This window comes from Jaculus jaculus, chromosome 4, assembly GCF_020740685.1.
Source record: "Jaculus jaculus isolate mJacJac1 chromosome 4, mJacJac1.mat.Y.cur, whole genome shotgun sequence".
NCBI classification, from domain to species: domain Eukaryota; kingdom Metazoa; phylum Chordata; class Mammalia; order Rodentia; family Dipodidae; genus Jaculus; species Jaculus jaculus.
Window position 1 is genome coordinate 97,162,750 of NC_059105.1, and position 25,959 is coordinate 97,188,708.

Sequence of the window (25,959 nt, forward strand, 5' to 3'; positions counted from 1 at the left end):
TGTGCTAAAGTTGTGGGTCTAAGAGTTTCATAATTCAATTTCCTGGATTTACATTCTGCTAAATGGGTACATTAGTACCTTGGACACAGATAAGACACATGGCTTAGTCTTTGGATAGTTAGAGTGAGTCCCTTCTTGGACACATGCATTCAGCTCTGCAACCAAGCAATCATTGGTGTCTTGCCATAGGTGTGCCTATATTTGTACAAATCTCTCAAGATTGAATGGTAGACAGTTTCCTGTTTGTCTAAATTTTTTTTAATTTAAATTGATTATATTAAGATCTGAACATAGACTCAGTAACTGGGAATGTACTTATAATATATAACCTAATTTAAGCATGAAATACTTGAAAGAACATATTGTAAGGAATGGTTTTGGAATTTTTGCCTTTTCCTATCTTTATACGAACGGAGTAGTATGGGTCCATTTCTCCTTCTGTGCATTTTTTACTTGAATAGTGGTGCCCCCAGTGCAGACAACCAGACCACTTATACAACCTATTATCTGGCATTCCCTCTAAGAGGTTTTCAGGGCAAGACTTTGTGAAACTGCCTAATGGCATCACTAGAAATCTCTTGCCTGGCTGTAAAGCCTGTTCACTATTCATGTAACCACTGTGGCTTATTTTAATAGTCCTAACATACTTGTTTTCAACAGAATGTAGCACTTAGAATTGTTAGATCTTATATCCCAGAATGATTACTGTCCCAATATTTAATTCCTGTGTTTACATTTTTACCAGTACCATCAGGTGAACGAGTGTTTAAAACATCCATAACTCATGAATTTCAGATACTGCAATCTACCATACTTTGTTCAAAATAGTGTCTGTGTATAAGAGACTACTTAAGGACTTGAATATAAAATGGCCCATTTTTGAAAGATGGTTTTGAAGTAGGAAAGTCATACTTTACACTCAGCTATATATTATGGCTTAAGCAAAAAAAGGGGTGAAGGGGATTCTCACATACACACAGATCTCTTTTGTGTTCATACATAAATAATCTATTGAATATGAAAACTTTTGTTCACCTAGGAGGAAATATCAAAGTCCATGGTAGGATTCATGCATTGATCTTGTATAAAAATATTAAGCATGGTATTAATCCCAGAACTCAGAAGGCAGAGGTAGACAGATTGCCATGAGTTTGAGGCCACCCTGAGACTACATAGTGAATTCCAGATCAGCCTGAGCTAGAGTGAAACCCTACCTTGAAAAACCAAAATAAATAAATAAATAAATAAACACAGAAATTCATAAAGCCTGGAGAGATAACTTAGTGGTTAAGGCACTTGCCTGTGAAGCCTAAGGACCCAGGTTCGATTCTCCATGTCATACGTATGCCAGATGCACATGATAGCACATGTGTCTGGAGTTCGTTTGCAGTAGCTAGAAGCCCTGGCGTGCCCATTTTCTCTCCCTCCCTCCCTCCCTCCCTCCCTCCCTCCCTCCCTCCCTCCCTCCCTCCCTCTGTCTCAAATAAATAAAAATAAATCAGAAAAAAAAATTTTTAGGTGTTTTTTTTTTAATTTTTTTAAATTTTTAAATTTTTAAAATTTTTTAATTAGAACTCTTCCCAAACCCTAAATTGCATTTGCTTTATGTTAACACACACACACACACACACACACACACACACACACACACACACACAGCAGGCAATATTTAGAATACAATTTCTCTTGGGGATCCATAGCCAAAATTTTTGCAAGTGAAAATGAAAAATTGAGAGAACTGAGTGGCTAGATTTCCCTGTAGTGTTACTCTCTGTTTAAGATATGTTATATTGTCTCCATTCTTTTCATATAAGTATTTCCAAGAGAATCAGACTAAAAGAACATTTTATAGATAAGGTAGGAGCTATTTGATTGATACGGTTGAAAATAGCATATGGCATATTCTTTCCTCTCAAACTGTTCTGAGTCTTTGTTCTTGCCCCACAACAGTAGTTTATATGAAAGCCATCCAAAAACTTCCCAGTGGTACACGTATGCAGTGCACATCATCTTAAAAAGCAATGAACATTTTGCCATTGCATTCTTTATTATTTGAAGTAAATCATACTGAGACATAGGACCTAAATTTTTATAGAACTCTTATTCTCTAAGATCTCACAGTTTCCTAAGATTATAAATGCCATTTAACATGTTAGTTAGAAGATGCATTTGTTTCAATTCATGATACTGAAAATATTGACTGAATTGTGAATTAACACATTTAGGGGTACAGATGTCATTTTTCATGAGATTTCCTGAGTGATGTAAATTTCATATTTCATATAGCAGTTTGACCAATTTACAGATTTATTTTACATAATTAGTGGTAAATAAGAAATGTAATTGCTAATATGTAACTTATATATAATATTTAAAAGTTTACTTTCTGATTTATGAATAAAAACAAATATTTTCAAGACATCTGGTCTGCATCTGTCCGAAATAAGTTAATTTTAAACAGTGTAATTAAATGCAAGAAAACTGAAATATTCACACCATAGGATATAAAAAAAAGAACCTCATTCCATTTTAATGTGATCTCTTGAATTAGCATATTTTTTTAAGTTTTAGTGTCCTTTAGTCTCTCATTCTGTCATTAGAAAGATGGAAAATTGAACAAACAAATAATATTCAATGTTTTCAAGCTTCTGATAAATAGAAGTATTGTCTTTATTATTACTATTCTTTTATATGTTGCTTAAGGTGATGCTTAGCAGACTCAGAGCTGTCTGCCCCCTCTTGATGTATTCTAAATCTCCTTTCAGTTATTGAAATTGAGTAAATTAATAATTAGTAAAAGGGGTTGGAATCTATCTTCCTAAATTGCATGTTCCTTGTGGGCATAAAGGGCTGGGTAAAAATATGAGAGGAAGGTACTCATACCTGTGAAATAGAAAGCATCTTTGTAACATTCTCATGTTGCACAGAGAATCATTCTTTGAAGATTAGTCCTCTCCTTAAAAATGTGCTAGGGGGAAACTTTAACATTTGGGAGAAAGAAAAATACTACAGACTTTCAGATCTAACCTGAAAAATATTAAAAAACAAGGAAGATTTCTCCCTGAACAAAAGATCCTTAAAACTTCAGTAAGTCTGGGTTTACTAGAAAGGAAGAAATTGTGGATATGAAATCTCTCAGTTCTGATGCTGCAGTGGGAGGTTTAGGGAGAAAGCTCTGCTTGAATGCCAGAGGCTTCCCTCAACCAGCAAAAGACCTCCACAAGAATTGACACTGTGTGAAATAAAACCAATTTCCCTAACACAAACCCTAAAGTAATACTGATTTTTTTTTTTTTTTAACAGGGAACATGACAAAGATCCAGAGAGTTTTTTTAAGATACTAATGCATCTAAAGGATTTGGGATTTAATTTCCATATCTCTGTCCTTGGAGAAACCTTTACAGATGTCCCAGGTACCTCTTTGAAATTTTCTGTGTATTTTTATAGATGGGCCTAAGCTGTACAACTTAAGTATTAATTTCTTATGTTCTCCTTCATTAGAATAATCAAGATGAGCACTGTTAACCAAAAGATTAGATGATGGCATTAAAGTCTGATTCAATTAAAAAAATACTTAAGTAAGCATTCTTTGATTTAAGTTGAGAACGTAAAGTCATCTCTTTTATCAAACATAGTTTATACAATGCCTCTTCATGTAAATAAAATATATTGCTCTAGGCATCTTAACACTTAAGGAAAAGGGGAATTTGTAATTGGAACTATAACCTCTCACCTCTGGGGTCACTGGTTTGAATCCTACTTATGTTGGTAATGGCTGAGCTACATTACCGTCTGTTAAGTGACCAGCATAAAGCATTTTGGCATCTAAATTGTAATGTAAAATGGACCACAGTCCATATCATAGTTGCCTTTTATCCATGCCTCTATATTGAACTGGAGAAAGGATAAAAGTTGGTTGCTGTCAACAGCAGATTCTTCCATTTCTTATATACATAAAGCCATTTCAGGGTCATTGTCTTGTCTTGCACCTTCACTGGTCAGGTTTGGGTAAAATGAGCATTCTGACCCCTCTCATGGGCATTTACATTCATGTTTTTTAAAGCCTGGGTGTTGATCATTGTTTAAAAAACAAGTAATAACAGAGGTTCAGAAATGGTCTTGTTCAACCATGATTGTTGCCTTCTTGCAGCGTATTACACTGAAAGACTACCTGTAGTCTGTTCTGCCTCAGCTGGTGCTTCCTGATTCAAGCTCTGTGCCTAGAACTAAAACCAACCTGTCCTCCATATCCTTCTCAAGGTTTATTTTCTGCCTTCTGCAGCTTATGATACTGACTTTTCCTCACTTACAAGATTTGGAGCTTCTTTAGACCTCATTGGCTTAACTTCCATTTTATCCTTTTGCTCTGCACTTTAGGGCATCTGTCATGTTCTCCTAACACTGTGCTTTTTTATGATGCTTACCTTAGTTTCAAATTATTTAATATGTTTGTATTTTTTTTTTATTTCACCATTCCCCTGCATGCACACACACTTGAATTTAAAATCTGATTTCCATGAGGACTGGGGTCTGGGTCTGTTTTGTACATCAATACAACCACAGTGACTGACAAGAGCACTGGAGCTCAATAAATATTTATTTAAAAGCAAAGTAAAAGTAATGTAAGTTCCATCCCATCAAGAAATGTTGCAATCACCTTTATGTTGCTGATACAAAGAACCCAACCAAAAGCAGCTCAGGGGACAGAAGGATTTAGTTTGGCTTACAATCTCAAGGGGGTGCTCCATGATGGCAGGAGAAAATACAGTGTGAGCAGGTGAAGGACATTACCTCTGCCACAGCAGTAGGAAATTGAACTGAACTCTGGCAAGGGAAAACTGGCTGTAATACCCCTAAGCCCACCTTCTCCAGCAGAATTTGACCTCTCAAATTGCCATTAGCTGGAAACCAAGCATTTAAAACACATGAGTTTGTGGAGGTCATCTCACTCAAACCACTACAAGGAACTTACAGTTTGTTGAGGAGGGAACTTTCATGCATAAGCACAGAAAATAAAGGGGAAGCACAGATAGTTTAATTATAGATTGGTACTAACACCTGGAATTTAAAAGGTGTGATGGTTAATCTCAGTTATCAACTTGACAGGATTTAGAATCACCATGGAGCTGGGCATGATGGTGCACACCTTTAATTCCAGCAATTGGAAGGCCAAGGTAAGAGGATCACTGTGAGTTCTAGGCCACCTTCAGACAATATAGTGAATTCCAGGTCAGCCTGGGCTCGAGCAAGACCATACCTCAAAAATAAACACATATAGAATAACCATGGAAACAAATCTTTGAGCATGTCTGTTAGGGATTGAGGTTAACTGACATGGGAAGGCCCACCATAAATATTGGTAGCACTATCCCGTGGGTGGTATCCCAGATGAATAAAAAGGAGGAAGCTATCTGAGCACCAATATCTTGGCTTGCTAACTGCATATGCACTGTGACTAGCTGCATCATGCTCTTGGCACTGTGCCACTCCTACCACTATGTAGTGTGTTCCCTTGAACGCAAAGCCAAAATAAACTCTTCTTTCCTTAAGTTGCTGTTGTCAGGTATTTGCTGAAACAACAAGAAAAGTAATACTGGGGATTAATTGATGAACTACTACATAAATAGCCAATACTACTCAAACAGTAGAAAACAAGATTGATTAAATGTTCAAAATGTGGAAACAATGAGAAAAGCACATAAAGGCACATTTTAGATACTATGTTTAAGGGAATGAATTACTCCAGTGAATAATACTTTGAAGTTAGTTAGTAATGTAAGAATGAGATTCTGCATATAGGCCTTGATAATGAATATTACCATATGCATGCAGGGCAGGGCCAGAAAGGGAGGACACTGTTCACCAAATAAATGAGGCAAAGGTAAGGAGTAGGGAGCCCACCATAGAACATGGAAGAAAAAAGATGTCACATTTCACAAAGCTGTATCTTGTATAGTGCTTAGAAGCACACCAAGGCTCTATAATAATAACCCCAGTGTGATTCTGTAAGAGAAGCACAGAGCTCTGTTAGAGGGCTGCATGAGAGAGGTATTCTCAAGAATAGAAATTGGTGGAGCTGGAGAGATGGCTTAGCAGTTAAGGCATTTGCCTGCAAAGCCAAAGGACCTCAGTTCAATTCCACAAGACCCATATAAGCCAGATGCAAAAGGTGGCCCATACATCTGGATTTTGTTTGCAGTGGCTGGAGGCCCTGGCCCACCCATTCTCTCTCTCTCTCTCTCCCTCCCCCCTCTGTGTGTGTCTGCCTCTTTTCCACTCTGAAATAAATAAATATTTTTTTTAAAAAAAAGAAATTGGTGTATAGGTGTATACAAAGAAGGAAAGAAAAATTTGGCTATTCCTCAATGATAGTGAGTTCGTGGGCTGGAGAGATGGCTTAGCAGTTAAGCACTTGCCTGTGAAGCCTAAGGACCCTGGTTGGAGGCTCGATTCCCCAGTACCCACGTTAGCCAGATGCACAAGGGGGCACATGCATCTGGAATTCGTCTGCAGTGGCTGGAGGCCCTGGGGCCCCCATTCTCTCTCTCTATTTCTCTCTCTCTGCCTCTTTCTCTGTCTGTCACTCTCAAATAAGTAAGTAAAAATAAACCAAAAAAAAAAAAAGGTAGTGAGTTCAGTTTGTGTGCCTGTAGCTTCCATTTGTGTGAATGGATTGACAGAAGAGACTAAAGGAAGTACCTGACAGAAGGTGTCTGAGACAGCTTCACTGGAGAGTAATTTTTGTCCACCTCTGTGAAGAAGGTTGAGATTTGGCTCAAAGTGCCACGTTCCCAGGATCACCATTCTCCTTCCCATATACTAACTTGGAGCTATTTAGAGTAATATGAAAGGTTAAAAATGGGGTGTGGAGCAGCTGTTGATCCAAGGGCCTCCTTAGTGCTCAGTAGTGACAGGTGCAGTCGTTAGTGCTCACTAAGGCTTTACTGAGCTCCGTGGAAAGAGAGTGCACAGTGAACAGGACTACCTGTCCCTATGGGAGCCCTGTCACAAGGTCACACATATAAATAACAGATAACCGGGATGCTGGGAAAAAGTTAAGGAACACTGCGGAATCCACTGGAGGGAATATGGCATTGTCATTGTATGTAACACTCCTTTCTGTCTCAGCCATGGACCCATCTGTCATTTCAAATGCAAATCAGCCCTTCATGGTCACCAGACTTCAACTTGCACATCTAGGTTGCTTTTAGGTTGTGCCTTGAGAAGGTTATGTGGTTAACCTTTACACCAAAGGTTTCATAACAAGTCAGTCTGTGTGATTTCAGCCATTTGTGTGACTCCGCTAGCTTGTTTAACAAGTAATTATGTAGAACATCCTGATTTTTTATTTTATTATTATTTATTTTTATTAATTAGTTTTGTACTCAGTGAATACAGTCAAGTTGGTACCATTATTAGTCTCCTCCCTGTTCTCTCCCCTCTCCCAGCCCCTCCTCGTTAAGGTATATAGATCATGCATGTGGAGTTAGCCCTTAGTTATGAGTAGGAGGAAATGTATCTGTGTATCATGACCCATTCCTTCTGCCCGCTCTTCAGCAAATTTCCTTGAGCCATGTTGGGTTCATTTTAGGTCTGCTTCAGTGATGAGATCTTGGGAGCCTCTGTGTCTCTGAATATCTGATTTGGTAGGAGTTGATTGTTCTCTGTCGATCTCCTTCACCCTTGTGCTGGTACCCGGTTCACCAAGAAAACAGCACCCTTGCTTGTTTCACCAATTATTCTTAGTTTCACCCGGGGCCCTTTTGAGGTATGATGGGGTGGTTCTCTCCTTAGGATCTGTGTATATCTGATACAGAGAAGCAGACTCTCCAAAGGAGAGTAAAGCTAGCACAAGATAAATGGGATAACCCTTTTTAGGGAGAATTTAATAGATGCAGGCCCTTTTATAGACCACAATTCGTGGTAGCTTGATAATGGAGAGTGGGCTAATTTTTGGATATGGTTCTGACTTATTTCCCAGCTCCAGCTATGGGTTCTATTCCACTGAGCAGATCAGTTAGCCAAATCAAGAGCAGTTTGTTTCCCACCATGGCTGTGTGCCACTGTTGCACTTCTGTGAACATCACAACAGGTTATTTGCTGCTAAGTAAGTTAGACCATGAATTGCTTGGATGGATATTGGTCATTTTCCCCCAGCCATCCATGTAACACCTTCTGGCCCTAGATACACTGACTGTCTGAGGACTGACTCTCTTCCAGTTTCCAGCCATGTCACTCCATGTTACATGTCAACTGCTTATGGTGTCTTCAGCAGTAAGATCTTACCACTAATCTTTGGGTCATCAAGTACTCTGACAGAAATCTGCCTTTCTTTTAGGAAACCTTGTAGGTCTCCCTGTTCAAAAGCTCATTGTGGATGATAGCCACCTGCTGGTACTGGGACATACAGGTCAGTGCCCATGAAGAGAAGGAAGAGAAAGATAAGTATTATAAAAGTTACAGAAAAGAGGGGTGAAGAACGAAGCTGTAGAAGATTAAAGTTGGTCTTCATCATACTCTCTCCAGTGCCTTCTGACTCAGGTGTTCCCAGTACAGGCCTGGTGAAGGTCCAACCATTTGTTCTGCCTTTTAGGATGCAGAATTTTACAGTACCATTGCCATTTGCATCCAGATTTGTGTCCCCCACCCTCTCTCTTCCTCTCCCCTCCCTCCCCACCCACCCTATTGTCTTGTCCTTGAGGTGCTTACTGGGTATGTTGGCATCTTGGGTAGATTCAGGTTAGGTGCTGTAGATGAAGTGACTATGTGGCGATTTTTTTTTTTTTTTTCTGTGATTGGGTAAGTTCACTGAGAATGATCTATCCAGCTTCAACCATTTTTCCTCAAATTTCATTGTGTCATTTTTTTCTTACTGCTGTGTAGAATTCCATTTTGTACATATACCACATCTTACTTATCAATTCTTCTAGTGATGGACATCTGGGTTGATTCCAGCTCTTAGCTATTATAAATTGAGCTGCTATAAACATGGTTGAGCAAATATATCTGACCTGTGATTTAACAGTTTTAGGATAGATGCCAAGTTAGGAAATAACTAGGTCTGTTGGTAACTCTGTAGTCATCTTTTTTAGGAGTTTCCATATTGCTTTCTAAAGTGGTTGTGCCATCTTACATTCCCACCAACAGTGGATAAGGGTTCCTATTTTTCCACATCCTCGCCAGCATTTATTTTCATTTGATTGTTTGATATTTGCTATCTTCACTGGGGTAAGGTGGAATCTCATACTTGTATTAATTTCCATTTCCCTGATGATTAGAGATGGTAAACATTTTCTTAAGTGTATGTTTGCCATTTGTATTTCTTCCTCTGTGAGCTGCCAGTCCAGCTCTTTGTGAGTGGGTTGTTTGACTTTTTATTGTTTAGGTTTTTGAGTTCTTTGTAGATTCTAGAGATTAAGCCTCTGTCAGTTGAATATTCAGCAAATATTTTCTCCCATTCTGTGTGTAATCTATTTTCTTGCTAATTATATGTTTGTCTGTGAAAAAAAAAAACTCTTCAGTTTCATGTGATCCCATTGGTTGAGTGATTGTTTAAGATCCTGTGCTCTTGGGGGTATGTTCAGGAAGTCTTTTTCCATTCCTATATCATGGAAAGTTCCTCCTATATTTTCTTGCAGTAGTAGCCAAGTTTCCAGTCTGATATTGAGGTGTTTGATCCATTTGAACATTAGTGTTATGCATGGTGAGATATGTGGATCAAGTTTCAATTTTCTGCATATGGTTATCCAGCACCATTTGTTGAAGACTTTGTCTTTTTTCCACCCTATATTGTTGTGGCCTTTGTCAAATATCAAGTAGCTGTAGTTGCTTGACCCAAACTCCAGGTCTTCAGTTCTATTCCATTGGTCTACACTTCTGTTTTTATGACAGTACCTTGCTGTTTTTATTACTATGGCTTTGTAATATAGCTTTAGATCAGGTATGGTGATGCCTCCAGAGGAATTTCTTTTGTTGAGGAAATGCTTGGATATCCAAGGGCTTCTGCCTTTCCATATGAATTTTGAGATCATTTTTTTCTATCTCTTTGAAGAACAATGTTGGTATTTTAATTGGAATTGTATTAAATCTGTATATTGTATTTGATAAGATTGCCATTTGCACAATGTTAATTCTGCCTATCCAGGAGCATGGGAGTTCTTTCCATTTTTTCAAGTCCTCCTCAATTCCCTTTTTGGGTGTTTTTATGTTTTCATTCTATAGATCTTTCACTTCCTTGGTTAACATTATTCCAAGATGGTGGTGTTGTTGTTGCTCTTGAAAATGGGACCATGTCCCTTATTTCTTTCTCTGTATCTTTGTCATTTGCATATAGAAAAGTTACTGATTTTTGTGCATTTTGTATCCTGCTACTTTGCTAACAGAGTTAATCACCTTCACAAGTTTGGGGATGGAGTCTCTTGGGTCTCTTATACATAGAATCATGTCGTCTGCTAATAGAGCTAACTTAACTTCTTCCTTTCCAAATTGTATCCTTTTAATTCTTTCTCCTGTCTTACTGCTTGAGCTAGGATTTCCAGTACTGTATTGAAAAGCAGAGGTGAGCATGGACACTCCTGACTTGTTCCTGATCTCAATGGGAATTCCTCCAGTCTCTCTCCATTAAGTATTATTTGGACTTTAGGAGCCCAGATAATTTATTATGTTAAGATATGAGCTGAGCACACCAATTCTCTCCAATATTTTGATCATGAAGTGATATTGTATTTTGTCACAGGCCTTTTCTGCATCTATCAAAATAACCATATGGTTTTTGTATTTAACCTTGTTTATATGTTGTATTACATTGACACATTTCCATATCACCACCCCTGTGTTCCTTGGATCCCACTTGATCAAGGTGTATAATGCTTTTGATGTGTTGTTGGATTCAGTTTGTGAGGATTTTATTCAGGATCTTTGCATCTAAGTTCATCATGGAAATAGGCTGGTAGTTTTCTTTTCTTTTGGCATCTCTGCGTTGTTGTGGAATTTGGGTGATATTAGCTTCATAGAAGGAGTTGGGGAGCTTTCCCTGTTCTGTTGTGTAGCACAGTTTGAAAAAGATTGGTTTGAGTTCTGCCATGACGGTTTGATAGAATTCAGCTGAGAAGCCATCTGGTCCTGTACTCTTCTTTTTGGGGAGTTTTTTTATGACCTTTTCAATCTTGATGAGTGTGATCAGTTTGTTTAGATTGATCTTCTCTGAGTTTAGCTTGGTAATGGTATATGTTTAGAAATTTATCCATTTCCTTCATATTATGCAGTTTTGTGGAGTAGTGGTAAGTTTTGTGGAGTAGAAATAAGTCCTGATGTGTCTCCCAATTTCACTTGTGACTGTTGTGAACTCTCCTTTTTCATTTCAAATTTTGTTAATTTGAAGCATCTCTTTTGTTGCTTGATCAAATTGGCAGGGGTTTGTCAATTTTTTCAAACAACCAGCTCTTTGTTTTGTCAATTTTCTTAATTGTTTTCTTAGTCTCCAATTCATTCATTTCTGCTCTGGTCTTAATTATTTCTTTCTGCCTGGAGCTTTTTGGGTTGAATTTTTCTTGCTTATCCAGTGCCCTTAGGTGGATGGTTAGGTTATTGATTTGGAATTTGTCTGTCTTTGTTTTGAAGGCATTTAGTGCTATGAATTTTCCCCTGAGGACCACCTTCATTATGTCCCATAAATTATGGTACAATATGTTCTCATCATCATTCATTTCTAGAAATTGTGCAATTTCATTTTGTCCACTACCCATTTATTGTTTAAAAGTGTACTGTTTAGTTTCCAGGAGCCAATGGGATTTTTGGTGGGTCTTTTGTTGTTAATTTAATTTGTGATCTGATATCATGCAAGAAATTATGTCAATCTTTCTAAATATATGGAGGTAAGCTTTGTGACCCAGTATGTGATCTATTTTAGAGAATGTTCCATGGGCTGCTGAGAAGAATGTGTAGTCTGTAGATTTGGGATAGAATGTTCTATAGATGTCTGTTAGGTCTAAGTGCTGAGTTTCTGTTTGGATGATCCACCTATTACTGATAATAGTGTATTGAAGACCCCAACTATGAAATTGTTCGTGATTATTTCTGTTTTATTTCAAGTAGGTTTTGTTTTATGAAGGTGGTGCCCCTGTGTTTGGTGCATAAAAATTTATGATTGTGATATCCTCTTGATGGATCGTTCCCTTGATATGTAAGGAGTGTCCTTCTTTGTCTTTTTTGAATATTTTTGGTTTGAAGTTTATTTTATCTGATATTAATATAGCTATGCCTGCTTGTTTCTTATTCCTGTTTGCTTGGAATATTGTTTTCCACCCTTTCACCCTGAGGCAATGTCTGTCTTTAGTGGTGAGGTGGGTTTCTTGAAGACAGCAGATTGAGGAGCCTGATTTTTTGATCCACCTGTTAGTTTGTGTCTCTTGATAAGTGAATTAAGGCCATTAATTTTTAGGGTAATGACTATGAGGTTTTATTTGATCCCTGCCATATTGTGTTGGTATATGTGGTTTAGTGTTTTCATGGACTTTGAAGATTTTGTGCCTTCTCTGAGTTTGCTTATTGTGATCTGCTTCTTATAGGCATTTGAAATTGATTGATTCTTCAGTGTGGAGAATTTCCTGAAATACTCTCTGTAGGTTTGGTCTTGTGTTAATATAATTGTAAAGCTGAGTTTTGTCATGGAAAATTTTTCTTTCACCATCTATTATGAGAGATACTTTGGCTGGGTAGAGTAGTTTAGATTGGAAGCCATTGGTTCTTAGACCTTGCAGTATTTCATTCCAGGCCCTTCTAGCTTTCAGGGTTTCCATTGAGAAGTCTGAAGTAATTCTTATGGGATTACCTTTAAAAGTGATGTGCTATTTTTCCCTGGCTGCTTTTTGGATTTTCTTTTTGGTGTCAATGTTTAGAGTCTTAATGACAATATGTCTTAGAGAGTTTCTCCTTTGGTGCATTCTGTTTGGAGTTTTGTTAGCTTCTTGTATCTTGATAGGCTTTTCTTTTGATAGAGTGGAAAAGTTTTCTTCAATAATTTTGTTAAATAAGTTCTCCATGCCTTTGGTCTGAATTTCTGCTCCTTCTGGTATTCCCATGATCCAGATGTTAGGACATTTGAGGATTTCCCCCAATTCTCTCATGTTCTGTTCACAAAAATTTTTGAACTTCTTGAAACTTTTGAACTCTCAAAGTGCTTCTTCTGTCTTGTCTTCCAGATCAGAGTTTCTATCCTCCACATGGCTGGCTGTATTCTTCAGAGTGTCTAAACAATTTTGGGCTTATTCAGTTAGGTTTGCATTTTCTACTACTTTACTACTTTTCTATGTATAGTTTTCATCACTCTGTCAAGCTCCCTTTTCACATCATTTTCTGATTTGCTTGATGCTTCTTGGAATTAATACTTGCATTTCTTTATTTCTTAATTTAGCATCACCAGCTGATTTTTAAGGTCCTCTTTTTTTCACTCTCCTTCACATCTCTTAACTGTCTTGGAACTCCTTCCATGTTTTTATCTATTACGTCTAGTCTAGTGATGGCAACATCCACACGATTATCGGTCCTTTGTTGGTTTTCTGCAAGTTCTACCAGTAGCTTAATCAGGGTTGCATAGCTCATAACTTCATTTTGCTGTTCTGATTGTCTCTTCCATGTTTTGATCAGAGATGTTCATTGTAGGACTGGGTGATCTTACTGGATTTACTTGCATTTGATTTTTCATGTTATTTCTTTTGGACTGTGATCTTGATGGGCAGGGAAAGTGGTGCCTCTTGGGGGAGCTGGCCTGAGCTAGCAGGCAGGCAAGCACATGGTAAGAGTGGTCCTGAGCTAGATGGGCACATCAGCCTGAGCTCGCATCTGGTGGGCTGCTGAAGCAGCCTGAGCTGTTGTGCAGTGTGATGCCAATATACCCTGAGCTCGCATGCAGTGGGACACCAGCAGTGAGCAGATGGGCGGGCAGCCTGTGCAGCAGATGGGGGATTTGGCCTTTGCTGGCAGAGGCAGATGGGCAGAGGGATCCTGAGCTCACATGGGCAGGTGGAATGGGCCTGAGCTTGTGGATGAATGGATGGGTGGGTGGGTGGCCGGAGCAGTAAGCAGGCACATGGGCAGAGCAGGCTAAGGTTGCACAGATGGACAGGTGGCATGCGTGTGGCAGATGGATGGATGAGCCTGAGCTCAAGTATGCCTGTGGGTGGTGCCTGCCTGAGGTCCCACATGGGTGGGGGTAGCAGGGCAATCGCCCCTGCACAGTGAGGTGAGTAGAACTATGCTGGCCTGGGTCCCCTTTCTTACAGTAAGTGCAGGAGTATCCTGAGACTGGAACTAAGGCTATGGTGGCTGCTTGGGGAAACTGGGCTCTGGAGGGCTACCTGCAAGCAAGGGAATGGACAATTCCCTTTTTTTCCCCTCTGCACCCTCCCACTAGCGATCTATTAGAGATGCTCTCCCCTAAAAGACCCAGTGAACCCTTAATGCCTTGTCTTTCTTTCCTGGGGAGGTGTGTCGCAGTTAGGCAGTCGCCATCTTGACCGGAAGTTCCACATCCTGTTTTTGAGGTATTGTTGTAAGTCACTTGCACATATTACCTCTAACTCTTCACAGAGTTCAATTCAGAATCATTGTCTCTCTTGTTTCCCAGGGGAGGAACCTGTTGCACAGAGAAACTAAGCCAGGTCGCACAGCTGGGGAGTGCTGCTTTTCTGTGTCCTCGTTTCCCAGTGCAACTCTTTATCTTACTTAAAACCTTAATTGTCTCCCCTAATTCACTATCTAGTACTTCTATCCTTACCTGTCCCTTCCACAAGCCAGAAGACCTAGCAATCATAAGAAGTATTATGTTGTTAATAGCTACCACTCATTGAAAGCTGACTCCTTGCCTGTTTACCTCATGTACTGTTAATGTAATCCCAATAAGATGATCATAATCATCCTGCTTTATAGATAACGGGTGACTCTGATGCTGTAGCCACTTGAATAACTGCCTGTATAAGTCAGTCTTTTCTCACATATTAGTACATGTGGATTGAAAAACCAACACCGAATATGTAATACAAGACACTAAGTCTGAGGCAGGGTCTCACTCTAGTCCATGCTGAACTGAAATTCATGATGTAGCCCCAGACCAGACTCCAACTCAAGGCAATCTTCCTACCTCCCAAGTGCTGAGACTAAAGATGTACACCAACCCCACCAGCTCATTAAGTGGCTTTTATCCACCCGGTTCTATGAGAGCTGGCACACATGCATAATCCCAGTACTCAGGAGGCTGAAGCAAGAGGATCTCTAATTTGAGGCCAGCCTGAGATACATGGTAAAACCATGTCTGAGAAAACCTGACTTTCCTTACCTCTCCACAGAGCTCTTAGGGGAAAACAGCATTGCTAAGAGAAGGCACTAGGATCACTTTATGAGACATCTATAATCCTTTTCCTGGAAAGCATCGTAGAATTAAGAAGGCCAATTAAGCTCAACAGCTCTGTAATTCATTGCTCTTTTATATCCTTCATTTTATGTAAGAGGTATAAGCTCAAGGAGTATTAATGACTTGTCCATGTCACCCATCCAAGCACAGTGAATAGTGCATGCAGGAGGACACGGCCAGTTTGGGAGCAGAGATGGTCAGTCACCTGATCCCGAGCATTGCTCTCTCTGTCCAGTAAGTTTATTTTAAACATCTTTGTTCCACAAGTAGTATGTGAATGAATAAGTTTGGCATGATGTAATAGTACAATTTGGAAACCTTCACAGATTTAGAAAAATATACATTGAAATAATTTCCAAATGCTGATGAAAATAGAGATATTTTAAGATAGGACATTAAATCAAGAAAGATCTAAGTGGCTTATATTATATTTTTGTTTTGTTTTGTTTTTTGTAATTTTTTTTGAGAGAGAGAGAATTGGTATACCAGGGCCTCCAGCCACTGCAGTCAAACTCCAGATGCATGTGCCACCTTGTATGCCTGTGCAACCTTATGTGCTTGCATAAACTTGTACGTCTGGCTTACATGGGACCTGGGGTGTCGAACATGGGTCCTTGGGCTTCACAGGCAAGTGTCTTAACCACTAAGCTATTTCTCTAGCCCATATTTTCTATTTTAGAAGTAACCTTACCTGCCCACAAGAAACTGCATGGGCTTAGAAATTGTGTGAAGTGCCAATCAATTCATTGGCCAGAACTGTCTAAGGCATCCAGTCATCAGTAAAGACAGTTCTACTGTGTGCCAAAACTTGAGGGGAATAGGCATATTTAACCAATGTAACTATAGGCCACCAAATCTAGTTAATGTGCATCATGGGTCTGTAGCAGCACCTCAAACAGAAAACCAAGCTGGCTCAGGTATCTGCCTTCATCTGGTTGGGGCTAGGACCACCGAAAAAAGATCTTAACAAATGTGTAAGTGTTGAATGCAGTTTTCTTGCAGGCAATTACTATCCAGAAACACATCTTGTCAGTGTGTCCTTTAAGGTCTAAGATGTAACTGATTTGAATGGAGGTGGTCTCTGAAATGGAGGTAATTATCACTTATAGGTGTTTTGGGCATTTTGTAAAGCTTATAGTGATTTATAGCCAAGAGTGAACCCTTCCATTGTAGGGATATTTGGCAATGTCCACAGATACTTTTGCTGTTGTTATTGGTAGAAAGGGGGTAGGCGCCTGTCTCGCACCTATTAATAGACCAGCAAAGCTGCTGAACATCCCATAGTGCACAGGTCAGTCCATCAACAAACATGCAACCAACCGAAAATAGCAGCAGCATCAAGACTAACAAACTTATCTGCAGAAATGAGTTGGACTGGTCATCTAGACTTCTAGGTTAACCTTAGCTTAACCCATCTGTAATAAAAAGGAGGCAATTGGGAAGGGAAATGCTGTTTAAACCACCTGCCTCATTCACTTCAGTGAGTTATGCTACAGATTTCAATAGGTTTAGTAATTTGGAGAAAGAGCTAGCTAAATTACTATACATTTTACTATAAAACTCAGGCACTTCTCTTCAGAGTGTATATGGAGTAAGTGTTTAAGCGCATTTTTGGATCCAAAGAAGATATAAGTGATGCTGTACCTCAAAAGTCCATATTTATGCAAAAAACGTAAAGATCATTCTGCTACATAAACCATCTGCATTTAACTCCATGTTATAAGTGAACTAAAAAGGCAAGAACACCTCAATATTTGAGACTTGGCCATTTCTCAGGACAAGGTCACATTGTTAGCCCTTGAGATGATTAAAACCTTAAAAAAAAAGTAAATTCTTAAGGTATCAAGTCAATGGAATGTGCTTGTATACTTAATAATTTCCTACAAGTGGTAATTCTAAACATACTCTTGTGTGATCCAACAGCTAAGACCTTACATAAGGGCTCATCTTTCCATACTACAGACCTGGTAGGAAATAGGCTCTTTCACCAGAAACATTAGGGCAGCCAGAAAGGTCTCAAGGAAACTGAAAACTTGAACAATGATTTAGGCAGACTGAAGTCATTCTGGTTCCCCTGAAGTTTAAGGTCAGAAGTGGCATATAAAATGCTTCTGGTTAGTATCTGGCATGACAGTGGTTGTTACTGTTATTTTGGCATATGCCCAGCTCTTAGCTCTGGGACCAAATGCTGGAGAAGCATATAGTAAGTAATCCCCTCCTCATCAGTGAGGGCAATTCTAGGACGCAAAAATAACTTGAATCCCATTATTGTAAAGTTTTTAATTTTTTCTGTAAGTGAAACTCAATAGAAAAAAGCTATTAACAAATTAATTAATGTTGATTTATGAAATGATCATATGTGAGGTGAAGTAAGTGTACATTAAGATTGAATAAAGTCACTTCTCTACACAGCATACAGTTCCCTAAACCTGTCCATTTTCCTTATAAAATTTTTAGTCACTAATAATTCCCTAATAGAATTATTTATTAAATTTCCCTTGTGATAAAGTATTGTGAATACCAGGAAAAGAAAGCATTCATTCTCCATCCTCCCTTTTAGAATCTTGCAATCTAATTTGGGAGCAAAAGAAATCTTTACCTATTTTTATTTTACTTATTATAATATTTATTATATTTATGCATGCTTAAACTAACTTTTTAAATAGTTTTGAGTGTATTATTTTATTTTTTAAAATAGTTTTGAGTGTATTATTTTAGAATGACTATGAACAACAGTTAGAGCAATCTAACATATCAGTATCTCCAATTGATAGTTGAGGAAAATTACTTCTATTAACTGTTTTAGAAGCACAGCTGTAAATCAGACTCTCAAAGTGAAGCTGCCCTCTCATAGCTCCTAAAAGGAGCAGGTGGATCCCTTCCAAAATATGATTGCAGAGGTCAACTTCCTGGAATCTAGATCCCAAACTGACACCTGTCCTCCAGTCTTTTGCTTAGATGAAATAAATAACTAATCAGAGTGGCAAAAATCAAGAAGACTCAATGAATATAGACATATTTGTTCATGACAGCAAAGATTAAAGACCTTAGAGAATAATAGTAGATCTTAAGATAACATAAGAATTTAACATGATTCCAATTAGGGTTCCAGAGTATTACTTTATATATCCTCACAGAGTGGGTCTGAAATTTAAATAAAGTAAATAAATCAAAGAGCATATTATCAAAGATATGATGTACAGGGGTGGAGAGATGGCTTAGCGGCTAAGCGCTTGCCTGTGAAGCCTAAGGACCCCGAACTCTAGACGCGTGTGCCCCCTTGTGCATCTGGCTAACATGGGACCTGGGGAACCGAGCCTCGAACCGGGGTCCTTAGGCTTTACAGGCAAGCGCTTAACCGCTAAACCATCTCTCCAGCCCAAAATAAAAATTTTTTAAAAAGATATGATGTACAAACAAAATTGTGATGGAAAGCATATCCTATCTGATTCAGAACTTGTATGAAATGCACTTTTAACAGTACTTTTCAGATTTACAAATGTGACAGTGGAAAACTGTGCAGAAAGGGAGAATCAGAAGTAAATCCAACCTGTATACGTATGTGTTCATTTGTGTTTGATATACACACATATGTGTGTGTGTGTGTGTGTATACATATTTTATGTATAAAATATAAGAAGAGAATATATGCTACATTTCTAACATGAATACATAGATGCATATATCCAGTTATATACTGTAAATATACAGTACAGATAAAGGCATGTGATACTGTAAGCCCAATCTACTGGGCTTTTATTCTGTGCTATGTTAAGGCTAAGCTTTTATGCTCATACCTAATTTTATATCACAGTAGTCTGTCTCCTCAATAATGCTAACTATTCTCTTCTTTATACAGTGAGAAATTAAGCTTTAAGTTAGTAACTTGCCCAAAGTCACAACCTAATAATCAATAGAAACAATACTGCCCTAAGAAATAATCCGATTTCAGGTGGAAATCTTCAATTTTGCTAGAAATAAAGTAAATGTAAATGCAAAGCATTTGTGACTTGTGTTCTCACCAAAACAATAAAAGCACAAGTATATCACAACCAAGACTAGCAAATTTACAGGGCAGCATCTACATTGAGTGAGGGCAGTGCCAGTTATTTTTCCTCAGTCATATAAATTAGTGTACTGTATTTCTCAGTAACTTCACATCAAAGATTGCATTCCATGAAAATGATTCTAAGTTTGGAGAACAGATGAGAAAAGTTTTCTTTCTCTATTGCCTCTTCTCCAAGTCTTGTCTTCATTTCTAAAGAATTCAGATTACTTTCCCAGCCACTGGGCATTTTGCCATTAAATTCATTCACCTGTTAGTGTCAGTGTTCTTCGTAAGCCCAGACGATCCACGCAGGGACTCACAGTAGTACATTCATGCATACATATATTGCCTGTTCCATTTTAAGTAAGTATCTGGCTTATAGATTTTTCTATAGGCTGTGCCAAGTGGGGTTCTTAATGAGCTGACCTTAGCTTAATGTCACATGAAATGCAGGACTTTTTGCCCTATTCAGAATGCACTCTTGCACTTACCTCCTTGTCTAGCATTAGCAGCTGCTTAAATTCCTCTGCCCCTTCACATATAGGCACTCATGCCCTTTCTCCACCTGGCCAGAGCCCAACCCCAGTGCTTCTTCCCATACTGTGCCTCCCTTCCTGTATGTCCTTATAGGACCAGTCACACCTAACACTGCACTAGGGTCACTTGTACTTGGTTCCTGTAATAAGGCCACGTGGTAACTGAACAGATCATTTGTTTTTAGGAAGTACCACTTTAGAGAGACTCAACTACATACAGAAATCAGCAGCACTTCTAGCTTCAGGCCGTGTTTGGGCATTACCCTGAGATGGGGGAGGTTCCATGAAGTCCCAGAGCAGCTCTCCTCTCCTTTCTCAGGAAAAGGTAACTCTGCCACTACCCTTCTCTCCCAAATGCTTGTGAAATCTTCCACTGAAGAAACTGGTGCTAGCAACTCTCTTTCTCCTCACCATGTCCTTTAAAATAATATTTTATTTAGGACAGGTAGGAGGATCACTGTGACTTCGAGGCCAGCCTGAGACGACATAGTGAACTCCCGGTCAGCCTGGGCTAGAGTAAGATCCTACTTCAAAAAAGAAAGAAAGAGAGAGGAGGAAGAGGAGGGGTGGGGACGAGAAGAGAAGGAAGGAAAGGAAAGAAGGAAGGGAGGAAGGGAGGAATTCTTCTCTGGCCCATTCCTGAATACCCTGCTCTGGAGGGTACATGCATCAGGCATGGAGTACTCTCAGTTTCCTGGTCCCAGTAAGTCCTTCTGGGGCTGGCTTGAGGCTGCTTGGACCCTGCCAGCTTGCTGCAGAAGTAGGCCCCATGCTCTACTTTCCTGATCCAAGTGCCCCTGGATCCCAATTCCTGGATACCCTGCTGTATGATGGAGGGTGCACTCTGGCCCAGAGTGAGTAGGCCAGGTCCCTGTTCCATGAGCCTCTGTCCACTTTCCTAGTCCCTGTAGGGCCCGAGGCTTGAGGAGGCTTGGTCCCTTGTGGGGGCTGTGGAAACAGGCCTTTTGCTCTGGTATCCTGATAAGCCCCAAATACTGACACCCCTATTCCCCTGAGTCAGGGATGTATACAGGCCACTGTGGGAGCAGGCCTCTTGCCTCTTACTCTCCAGCTTCCTGTCACCTAGTTCCACAACCTGTGATTCCTATGTTCAGAAGAGTACACACAGTGGAGGGAGAAGGCCAGAACTCCCAATTCCTCAGGTACCTGTGATATATTTACAATCTCCACAATCTGCTCACCTGTATTTATTACTCCTTCATATACCACTATACCCATTAGATTCATATTTTAAACAGAAGACCCTCTGAAGATCCTACAAAGACAGACACTTGCTTCCTCCTCAATAAAATAAAGTGTCTCCCCAGGATGGGTAAGCCACAATGAAAAAAAGCCAACCAAAGTCAGAAAACTGAGGGCTCTCCACCAAGGATGCCTAGTCCCACAATGAAAGCCTCCAATGAAATCATAGAGAAATCAACAGAAGTTCAATCCCAAAATGAAAGCACAACAACGAATGAGACCCTCATCAAAAGAATTGCTGAACCATTAAGGAAACAACAATTGTATCAATAAAATTGAACAGAATTATTGAACAGAATCATCTCTTAGAGCATTCAGCTTTTGACATTAAGATTAACTTAATTGAAAGAAACCTTAGAACCCTCAAAAGAGATATGATTGAATTGAACAGGACAGTGGAACCTGAGGAGATAAACTACCTCTTGTACTTCAACCAAGCCAGATGAATCCAGAGAGGAATGGGGAGACAAGCAAGAGTGCTGCTCCCATTCTGTTCCTGATAATCAGTACCAGGGTGTAGGAGACAGACCCTGAGGATACTTAACACATACCAAAGCAGAGATCCAGAGGCTCCTAAGAGCTCACCACTGAAGTAGAATTAAAACTCACCCAGCACGGCTCAGGGAATTTTGTGGAAGAGGAGGCAGAAAGATTATCTCCCAGGTTGAGACATCATATCCAGAAGCATTCCCTCCCTGCAAAATAACAGACTACTGCTCCCACAATGCATAAACTACAACCCCATGGGGAATACCTACTGATGCAAAATATTGATGCAAAACGGATGCAACCCTACTTAAGAGCATCCCCAATGGAATGGGGGCAGGCATGAGGAAAAAGAGGGTACCAACATATTATGTATCCTTATGAAACATGTTGTTAATAATAATAAATATATTTTTTAAAAAAATTTCTCTGAAGTTATAAGTACAAACATTACTGAGGAGAAAATGCTCTTTCATTTTCATAAACTGTCCTCAAAATTTAAGAGAAATGTACACTTAAGAAAGACACAAGGAGGGCTGGAGAGATGGCTTAGCGGTTAAGCACTTGCCTGTGAAGCCTAAGGACCCCGGTTTGAGGCTCGGTTCCCCAGGTCCCACGTTAGCCAGATGCACAAGGGGGCGCACGCGTCTGGAGTTCGTTTGCAGAGGCTGGAAGCCCTGGCGCGCCCATTCTCTCTCTCTTCCTCTATCTGTCTTTCTCTCTGTGTCTGTCTCTCTCAAATAAATAAAATAAAATAAATTAAAAAAAAAGACACAAGGAAAGTAATTAATAGAAAATATCAAGATAGTCATAGACAAATAAGACACTGGGAACAGGCGTAATTGTGAGAACCATAAAAGCATCTATGACTTAGATATGTGCTGAACATAGAAGGAATATCTCCTAGACAGCAGAGCTTAGAATGTAGCTGTTACCCAGTGCTTTGACATTTTTTTTCTTTTGGAGTTCCTGCAGTTATAATTTGGACTATGGGGTGGGTGGTCGACTGTGAGACCATAGAAGAAAGCCTATCTTAACATTCTTGTTTTCTTTGGTATCTATCAGAACAGGAGTCGGACAAAACATAGCACAATTAGGAATAAATATCTAGATTCAAGTGTGAGTTTTTCCAGCTTTGTCTTCCTTTGCCTCAGTGGTTTCATTTGTAAAATGAAAACCATCAGGTTTTGCTACAATGAAATGTACACTAACCAAAAACAGTAAGAGAGGAGTCTGGTTCCAGACTTGACACAGGCATATTAGTTACTTTTCTTATTGCTGTTACAAGTACCTGATAAAACAACTCAAGGAATAAAAGGTTTACTTTAGCTTACAGTTCAGAGGATATAGTCCATCATGTTGGGGAAGGTATAGTGGCAATAACATAAAACAGCCATAAAGATTGATGCCCAGCTAGCTTTCTCCTACAGTCCAGTACCCCAGCCAATGGAACAGCACCACTCAGTGAGATGGGTCTTCCCACCTCAATTAACCTAATTTAGAAAATCCTTCTCAAACATGACCAGTGTCTTTTTTTGAATTATTATAGTTTATAGTCTGTAAGTATATAAGTTGTGACAACGTCTCTGTAATTTTTGGAGACTTTGAAACGATGACAGAGCAGAATGCCTTCTTCTAAGGTATTGCAGATCGTCTTGGTCTGAGCATACATTTCCATGTGCCACAAGTCCACATGGGTCCCTGAACTGTCATGCCATCAGGTTATGGGAAACCGCAGAACATGTCATTATTCATTGTCCACACTCAGAGCTCTTTATCCTAGTGAGAAGAGCCCAGAGTTTTGGTTTGAGACCCAACCTCTGTGTGGTATCTGGTGCTCACTCTCGGGTCATCGCATTTCCCAGTCGGCCTGGGCTCACCCGGAACAGACTTCCTCCGCTCCCATTCCCGTTAACCACATCGTGAGTCCTGAGCAAGCAGAGATCTTTGGTGGCTGAGGGTCCGGAGTGCGGGGCTAGGTAGCAGCAGGCATCTCTCTGCCAACGCCCTCCCCCCCAGGCGACTCTCCTGCTCACCGGCCTTGCACACGTGGGGGTTCTAAGTCTTGTCAAGCTGACGATTGGGATTAATCATCATATTATGTGCTCATTCAGCCTTACTTCACTTACCAGTGGAACAATCCTCCAACAGAAGTTTGACCTCGAAGGGACTTTGAACTTCAAGCCTTTTTCTAACTTGTAAAACCACATTTACATGCCACCCCACAGTTTCTGAAATTTTTGCAATGAAAACAATAAGTATCATAATTATGTTTTTTTACAAAATATATTCCTTATCATTCTGACATCTGTCTTGTGTTCACATTGATCTAGAACAGTCACTGCTCATTGTCTCCAATCCTATTTTTGACTGTTATTCTGTCCTTACCTCCGGGAACCCACATATTGGTCTTCCTTTCTCACCAACTTCAGCCTTATCCCCTTGAGGGGCTAACAGTGCCTTTTCCAGTGTAAACTTTTCAAGTTCATTGCTGTATATCCCTCCTCTCCTGTCCTTATCAAATTCAGTACAAAATCATTGGTGTGTCTACAAGGATATCTTCCAAGACCCCCTACTACATTCTTGAAACCATGGAAGTACTAAATTGTTGGTTTTATTCCATTACTTTCACACATGTATTGCCTTTTCCATCTTAACTAAGCACTTATCACAACTAACTTGGCCAGTTTGAGGTTTAACAGCAAAACTAGCATGAACTGTTTATTTCTAGGATTTGCTATTTAAAATATCCTAACCTCAGTTTATGGCAAATAATTGAAGCTGCCAAAAATAAAACCATGGTTAAGGGGGAGTATTGTACCTTTGTAGTCTTCAAATCCTTACAGGTATAAAGTGTGGGCTGTAGCCTAAATTGCTGTGTCCTCCAAAGACAACTCAAAGTCCATCTCCAGAGCATTATTCCTTTACCTGCCAAAGGTCATCTCAGTCATGTTTCCTTTTCTTACCTCTCTCACACATATGCTACCTTTTGTCTATTAGTGTACATGGGATTTTGTTCACACTTAGATGTGTAAATGAACTTCTTCAGTAGCAAGTTTCTTAAAGATTTCATATAACCTACATATTCTAATATAGCAGTGGTTTCAACAATATATTTATATTATGGTTTCAAGTACCTTTGAGTATAGATATATTTATAACTAAAGTTATATAAATTTATAATTTATATAAAGGTTTAATAATATTCTTATTATATATGATACACTGTGATGTTTTATTTTTCTATTTTATCTCATTTCTTTTCTGCTGGTCTAAATTGATTTCAAAGCCTACAGATATGTTATAAAAGCATATATAACATACTGCACATAGCACATATATTACAAATAGTAGCTAATGCTGTTGTAAATGTTTAAACTGACTAGGCTTTGTCAAAACCATTATAGAAATAAATATTACTGATAAGATATTCATTCCATCCATTTTGATACTCTATTCTTTTAGATTTTAATTTTGCCAAAACACTTTATATTGTCAAAGTGGTGGTTTGATTTTAATTTTACATAAGCAAACTAATCTGAGAGCAAACACAGCTACTGTAACCAATTTTGAAATAAAATAATGAAAATTTATTACACAATAATTATTATGACAAAACTTATAAGATAGAAATATCCAGAATATCATAAAGTTAGTACTTCCTGAATGCTGGGCATGTGCCACCTATGCTGCTAGGTGCCTCATGTACACTTCCTCTAATGATAAAGCAAACCCTTGGGTTGCATACTAACTCAGTGTCCTCTCTATGAATGCCAAATTTAACTGTAGTATTTTACTTTATTTAGTGAAAAATCTTAACACTAAATTCGTAAGTTCTGATTTTGTTTTCTTTCTTTCCACCAAGTTCTGTGTAATTTAGCAAGTTTTGTTTTTTTTTTCAGTGTTTAGTGCTTATGAAAAATGTCAGACCGGTTGTGTTGAGAACCAAAGTTGCACCAACTGACAAGTCAGTTCTTGATGTTCATTTTATGAACTTCATTAATTGCAAAATATAGCAGAAAGTAATGCTTTACAGTTCATGTTATCATAGTTAAAAGGTACATTGGTTCTAGAAAAACAAATTTCAATATCTAGTTAGATACTAAGGACATAATTGGTATTCAATAATTGCTTATTGATTAATTAAACTAGTAAAAGCACATTAACTGTAAATGATGAATTTAGATGAGGAAGCTATTTTTGAAAATCCCCTTTACTTC

General features: G+C 38.9%; 1 protein-coding gene across 5 annotated transcripts in view; it reads left to right on the forward strand.

Moving 5' to 3' along the window:
- Gtdc1 (glycosyltransferase like domain containing 1) overlaps positions 1 to 25,959 on the forward strand; it is a 378,813-nt gene that overhangs the window by 339,320 nt on the left and 13,534 nt on the right. For 3 of the 5 annotated variants that reach the window (XM_045148536.1, XM_045148537.1, XM_045148539.1), the window contains one exon: positions 3,304 to 3,413. The exons of 1 other annotated variant lie outside the window; for it this stretch is intronic. In XM_045148536.1, the coding sequence (XP_045004471.1) occupies positions 3,304 to 3,413 (110 nt within the window). Of the gene's footprint in view, positions 1 to 3,303; positions 3,414 to 8,338; positions 8,411 to 25,959 lie in introns of all 5 variants that reach the window. One more of the 5 variants, XM_045148535.1, reaches the window with a different exon arrangement.